General features: G+C 30.9%; 2 protein-coding genes across 3 annotated transcripts; one reads left to right on the top strand and one right to left on the bottom strand.

The window, feature by feature from the left end:
- Positions 1–762: 762 nt before the first annotated feature.
- Positions 763–3,323, top strand: LOC106764329 (CBL-interacting serine/threonine-protein kinase 10-like). 2 transcript variants are annotated; one of them, XM_022782058.1, is made up of 3 exons: positions 763–929; positions 1,417–2,734; positions 2,806–3,080. In XM_022782058.1, the coding sequence occupies exons 2-3, from the start codon at positions 1,787–1,789 to the stop codon at positions 2,944–2,946; spliced, it is 1,089 nt and encodes a 362-aa protein (XP_022637779.1). In that variant the 5' UTR covers positions 763–929; positions 1,417–1,786; the 3' UTR covers positions 2,947–3,080. The 2 variants fall into 2 exon arrangements, with proteins under 2 accessions (XP_022637779.1, XP_014504098.1); XM_014648612.2 differs by having other exon boundaries at positions 765–929; positions 1,417–3,323.
- Positions 3,324–3,676: 353 nt separating this feature from the next.
- On the bottom strand, positions 3,677–4,983 carry LOC106764494. Its single transcript, XM_014648773.2, has 2 exons — positions 4,544–4,983; positions 3,677–4,451 (listed from the first exon to the last, which is right to left on the bottom strand). Exons 1-2 carry the CDS (start codon positions 4,703–4,705, stop codon positions 4,350–4,352), a joined length of 264 nt encoding a protein of 87 aa, XP_014504259.1. The 5' UTR covers positions 4,706–4,983; the 3' UTR covers positions 3,677–4,349.
- Positions 4,984–6,598: the final 1,615 nt, after the last annotated feature.

Here is a 6,598-nt window from a genome sequence, read left to right as displayed (position 1 = left end):
AATAACATAATATATTAAAAAGCAACTTTTAATAAAAATATCATTATAAGACGTGTAGAAATAATAAATTTTGTATTAATTTAGAGAGTGATAATAGTACTTTATTTTAAGAAAAAAATTAGAATTAAATTAAATAAAGGAACATGTGTAATGACTAAATTAAAATCAAAATAATATTTTAACATTAACATATGACACTAATAATAATGTCATATTTACACCAAAAACCTAGTACCTGAAAATAAGAACTTTTATAAAAAAAATTAAAAATCATATATTAGCATATGACATATCACTATAAATTTAAAAAACAAAAAAACTTAATTAAGACACATTTTCTAAAATTAAAAAGCAATTAAAATTCAAAAAAAAATAATGAATAATTTAATACTCTACCACTAAAGTAGGTATTGTTTAAATAATTAAGCCTCTAATAAAAGTGCCATTAATTCTAAGAAGAGAGGAAAAAAAAAATAACTGATAATAAAAAATGTACACCTTGAAAAGAAAGCCATTTATAAACTGAATTTGGTAACTTTTATGACGGTCGAAATCAATCACCGACCTAAGCAGCACGAGATCATCATGAGTGCCAACGTGTCAGTCATCATCCACATGGCACAACATCATCAATTTTGCTTAGGTACACTACCATGACGTGGAAACTTCCAAATTCATTCCTTTTCCTCGTGCATTAATGTCCTTACACGTGTTGAGCTACATTTCTGGTGATGATTCAAATAGCGAAAATAGCACACCATGACATAAACAGTTCCAAAACATTACAGAAATATTCAAACTATATATGAATGTTGTGCACAAACAAGTAACAGCTCTAGTACTTACTAGTTGATTTATTTTTCTATACAACCACTGTGTTATATCTCTACTATGTTTGGTGCTACAACTGTTCAATCTCAATTCTAAAGGTTAGAGGTTATTTTCATTTATTTATTATGGAGTTTTTGGTCTTATTTTATGCTTTGGATTCTGCTATCACACCAACATGTTTCGTACTATCTTACTATTATTTCAGCACAAAAATTTGTCTTGCTAAAGATCAATGAATTACGTGTTTACTATGAGGCTGAAAACATACATCATTTTCCTAAGATCTTATAACTATATGAGTTGAATATGAAATCCTTTTACATTGATCTGTAATATCTGCAACTGCTCTTTGTAATCAAATTTTTTACTTTTATGTTGGTTACAATCAGATATGCTACTGTGACAGTCACTCTGTATGTATACATTTGAATTCAACTTATATCAAAGTATACTGTCTGTCATGAACTATCAGAGCTATGATTAGTTTTTTTTTTTTGTTATTTATATATTATTTCTATATTATTTCTATATTATCATATAAAACATTAGTTATTGAATCGAGTTTGATTCTTCTATGATTTTCAGACTGACTACATTGTCAGGAAAATCATCCTCAATTTTCAGTAGAGTTCTGAAGTTCGCTCACCTATCTTCAACAGTGCATGACATAGACAGAAAGAGATGCAGGAAAATGAGCTCTGTCTCTGAGATCCATAAGGTTATGATCTTGCTCTTACTGCCCAGCTTAATCAGTAAAAGTGGAGAAAAAATTGCTGGCTCATTCTTTCAGTATCCCTTGAAGCATAATCGGAAGACATGTTATTTTGATGTGCCTGTTGTGTTAGTACATCACCTGTGTGAAGACGGTTGAATGGCTTATTTGCTATCATATAATCTCTATACTATAGATATTTTAATTGGCTGAAGGAGTGAAATTTTATTTTGCCCAACTTCAATGTCTCCTAGGGAGAACAAATCAAACATCTTGATGCAAAAATATGAACTAGGAAGGTTACTAGGTAAGGGAACGTTTGGAAAGGTTTATTATGGCCGTAGTACAATAATTAACCAAAGTGTGGCCATTAAAGTGATTGACAAGAATAAGGTTATAAAAGCTGGGCAGGTTGATCACGTTAAAAGGGAAATATCTATTATGAGACTGGTGAAGCACCCAAATGTTATTGAGCTTTTTGAGGTCATGGCCACAAAGAGTAAGATTTACTTTGTTATGGAATATGCTAAAGGTGGGGAACTGTTTAAGAAGGTGGCCAAAGGAAAGCTCAAAGAAGATGTTGCACACAAATATTTTAGGCAGCTAGTGAATGCAGTGGAATTTTGTCACAGTAGAGGTGTATGCCATAGAGATATAAAGCCAGAGAACATTCTGTTGGATGAAAATGATAATCTGAAGATCTCAGATTTCGGGTTAAGTGCCCTGGCTGAATCCAAACACCAAGATGGTTTGTTGCACACAGCTTGTGGAACACCTGCCTATGTTGCTCCTGAGGTCATCAAAAGGAAAGGTTATGATGGTGCAAAAGCTGATATTTGGTCATGTGGGGTAGTTTTGTTTGTCTTACTAGCAGGTTACATTCCTTTTCGAGATCCTAATTTGATGGTGATGTATAGGAAGATAAGCAAGGCAGAGTTTACATGTCCTAGATGGTTCCCAAGAGGAGTTCGGGGGCTATTGAGAAAGATGTTGGATCCAAATCCAAACACTAGGATTTCCATAGATGAGATTAAGCAATGTTCTTGGTTTAGGAAGTGGCCAAATGGTATACAGACAACACAAGAAGGGGAAAACAGGAGTGTCTCTCCTTCAATTACAAATCATTCTGAACAATATGGTGATGAAAGTAATGGCCTAGCAGCAGAAGCAAGGCAAGAGTCAGTTGTGCCAGTAAGTATAAATGCCTTTGATATAATCTCCCTCTCACCTGGGTTTAATCTTTGTGGATTCTTTGAAAACAGCTTTCAGAAAAGGGAAGCAAGATTTACTTCAAGACAACCAGCATCTCTCATCATCTTCAGGCTGGAAGAAATTGCAAATCGGCTGAAGATGAAAATAAAGAAAAGGGCTGCCGGTTTGTTGAAATTAGAGAACCTTCATGAAGGTAGGAAGGGGATCTTATCCATTGATGCAGAAATCTTTGAGGTTACTCCACTTCTGCACTTGGTGGAGGTGAAGAAATCAAATGGAGATACGCTGGAATATGAGAAAATACTGAAAGAAGCCATAAGGCCTGCTCTTAAAGATATTGTTTGGGTATGGCAAGGTGACCAACAACAATAATCACAACAGTTGGAGCAACTGCAGCATCAACAATCTCAGTCCCAAAAAACAAAATTTCTTAGTTTTCAGTGTCTCAAACCTTTGTGCATTAAGAATATGAAATGTTATTGTAAATGATGCTGTGCCTGTATATTTTCTTGTTCTTCACAATGCCATGACCTTATTGTAATACATAGAGTCCCAAATTCAGGTGGCAGATGTTGAGTTTGAATATTTATGCAAGTTTACTGGTTAAAAACCGGTTTGCAGTGGTAGTGACTCAAAATGTTTTAAGGACATGAGTAAATAAAGAGTGTCATACATACTGTCCTAAGAGAAATCAATAAATTGTGAAGTTTCTTTATCAATTCGTCTTATACAAAGACCTGCATCTGATACAGGCAAAGGCAATTTTATAACTAATTATACATAATTAACCTCAATACATTAACCCAAAAACATACCTTTGTCACTCTTCTATGTCTAGAACTGATTTTCACAAACAATTTAAAAAAAGAATGTTGGGATAAAATCATCTTTATCACAGATTATAAATTACCATTCTTTTTATAAACAAAGTCTTAGGTTTTCTACTGTCTACAACCAGGAATTTGGATTATACTCTTCCAAAACCAATTCTAATAAAGACAATGTACTCCTCACAGCAAAAGTATCCTTGTAGCATTTAAAATCAGTTCCAAATTATTGGACAAAATGGTTCAAAAGCTATACTTGCCTTGTATGAAGAATTTTAGAGGCTATTATTTTTTCTTTGGAATAGGTGAAGCATGCTGCATTACCAATTGGTGACCTTGGGTTATCCTTGTAGAACCTTATTAGTCTCGTAATAATTGATCACTTTAGTCTTTTACTCTTTAAAATTCTCATTTCTGTAGCTAATTTATTGAAAAAATCATAAGAAAAGAAGGTCAGTTTCTAAGGGAGGAGAACCTGTACTTAATTCACAACATTTTCGTGAACTGAGATATTTTCATTCCAAAAACTCAAACTAATCTGTAAGATACTCTTTTATTGAAACATTTGTTCTGCTAAATTCATAGTAAGAGTCACAAACATGGCTATTTGCCAACCAACTACACCATATTGGTATTCCATTTACAACAAGCAATTACTGGCATATAAGTCTAAACCACTTGTTAAGGAAGTGGACAGTAAGTTATTGCAGCTAATTTATGATTATCATCACCATTAAAAGCAAATATATACTGTAGGAATAGTTCATTCAGGCTTTGGGGGAAGAGGAAGAGACTAAGTGCCTCCAAAGATAGCTACCGCTAGCCATGTCAAGGAAGGTCCAGAACCCAGATTGCAATGCATCACGAATCTGTAGACTCACCAATACACTATATGAAAAGACAACATTTTTTGTAAAATCTAAAGCATAAACAGAGAAGTGAAAAAGGGTCCTCTTTGTACCTTGGAAAGTGCATTCTTTAAGGTTGGGGTGTGCTCATTGTTTTCATTGTCTGCATCCAACTCAGTGTCAGTGATGTGAGGTTGAGATCTGAAGTTTCTGAGGACCAAGAAACCGGCAAGAGTTGCCGACAAGAATACAAGAATGAACCTGAGAGGACACATGTTTCCTAGGATTTACAAACGTTTGTGTGTGTGTATCAGAAGAATAAGGATATGACTCTGTTGTGGTGCAGGCTGATTTAAGAAGGCACTACATAAGTTGAAATTGGGAATAGAGTCGGAAAGTCGAAAAATAAATAAAAGACATGGTTGGTGGGCTGGTCTCCGTCAACTTTTGTCCTATTATCAAATTCTTTACCTTGACATAACTTCATGCTACTTCTTTCTTCCTTAAATTAAACACAGAGATGGCTATGATGAAGAAAAAGCATGGTGGGCTGTTTTATCCCATCCTATTTATTTATACTTGGTGAACATTACTACAAAAATGGAAAAGTTTTTCACATTAATTTATCTTATTTTTCATTAGTGTATTTTGAAGTTTAAATGTGAATTTCACAATCCTATAAAAAGTTGAGTAATATTAACTAAGAAAAACAAATTTATTTAATATTTTAATATTTTTAAGATTTTAGAATAAAGTGGGATCACAATACATACGAGAGTCCGTCTCATTTTCACTAGTTCTTTACGAGTCATACTAACTTACATAGGAATGACAAAAAGGATCAAGCTCGTCTCGTTTTGACTTGTCTTTTACGGATCATACTAACTTGCATAGAGATGACAAAAAAGATCAAGCTCAACAGGTCAACTCGTTAGTCTAAGTTAAAATGATGGACTAGGATAATATTTTCAACTTGTCAATCCATTCCAACTTGGTTTGTCTAGCTCACAAGTTTTGTCACTCCTAAACCTATCTTTCATAAGAAATCTGAATTAATTTCTTTGACTTATCTCACATGACATTTGGTTTATGGCTTTTCAAGCTAGTCCGTGACTTACATAAGAAATTATTTGTTTGTAAGTTTTTTCTTGTGTAAAATACTAAGGTGCAATATTTACTAATTTTATTTTTATTTAATTAAATTAGTAGAAATGATAAATTTTATAAGCTTGTTTCTTAAAATAAAAGTAATACTCACAATTTTATAATTTAAATTTTTTAATAACAAACATGTTGAAAATATAAATGGTTCTGAATTTGATAAAAAAACAACGAACAAGCATGAATTAGAGAGTTACTTTTGAATGAACTAAAAAGAAAATGAGTAAGTTGTTTAAAAGAAATACATGCATGAGTATGTTGCTAGAAGAAAACAAGCGACAAACTATGTTAGTTTTGTTAGATTTTAAGAATTTTAAATTAGTGGAAGTCAAATATTGATCAATCCATTGTTGACCAACACAACCTATAAGTTATACGGAACAAACCAACAACACACTTTTTCTTGTCAACCTATGAATCATTTAAATTGTCTTATCTAAATTAAAAATTATAATAAATTCACCATAAATTATTTTGATTCTAATGTATATGAAATTTTAATTTTTTTTTTCTAAAATAGTATAGTTTCTAATGATTTTTTTTCTTCAAATGATATATAATTCACAATATTTATCTAAATATCTCTATATTATCTATTCTCATTATTTGTAAATTTTTTTAAAGTAGTATAGTGATAATATAATTTTATAAATTTGTTAAATAGTATAATAATATTAATAAATTTATTGAGCTAATTATGTAAAAGTTTATTAAATTAAGTTGCGATTCCATTTACAATTAATAACATTATAAATTATTTCATAATGATAAAACTATTTTACAATAAAATTAAAAAATTATAATCAAAATTTAAATTAAATTAACTTAAATTAAAATTTAAAATGAATATTAAAATTATCATTATTAAAATGGTAAGAAAATTCATAAATTTAAATTAGAAAAAAATTAGTAATATCTACAAAATAAATAAATAAACTTATAAATTTATTAATGATAAAAGAAACATTAATTATTTAATAATTTATATGAAACTTAACTAAAAAATA

Source organism: Vigna radiata, chromosome 6 (assembly GCF_000741045.1).
Source record: "Vigna radiata var. radiata cultivar VC1973A chromosome 6, Vradiata_ver6, whole genome shotgun sequence".
In the NCBI taxonomy this organism is placed as follows: domain Eukaryota; kingdom Viridiplantae; phylum Streptophyta; class Magnoliopsida; order Fabales; family Fabaceae; genus Vigna; species Vigna radiata.
Note: the sequence above shows the minus strand (reverse complement) of the source record. Positions and strands in the feature narration are given on the sequence as shown.

What these genes read in the sequence shown, in the direction of transcription:
- LOC106764329 (XM_014648612.2), top strand. Translation starts at nt 1,787, where the DNA reads ATGTCTCCTAGGGAGAACAAATCAAACATCTTGATGCAAAAATATGAA.
- LOC106764494 (XM_014648773.2), bottom strand. Translation starts at nt 4,705, where the DNA reads ATGTGTCCTCTCAGGTTCATTCTTGTATTCTTGTCGGCAACTCTTGCC. An exon ending in TAAAGAATGCACTTTCCAAG is followed by an intron (nt 4,452 to 4,543) that starts GTACAAAGAGGA and finishes GTGAGTCTACAG; the next exon opens with ATTCGTGATGCATTGCAATC.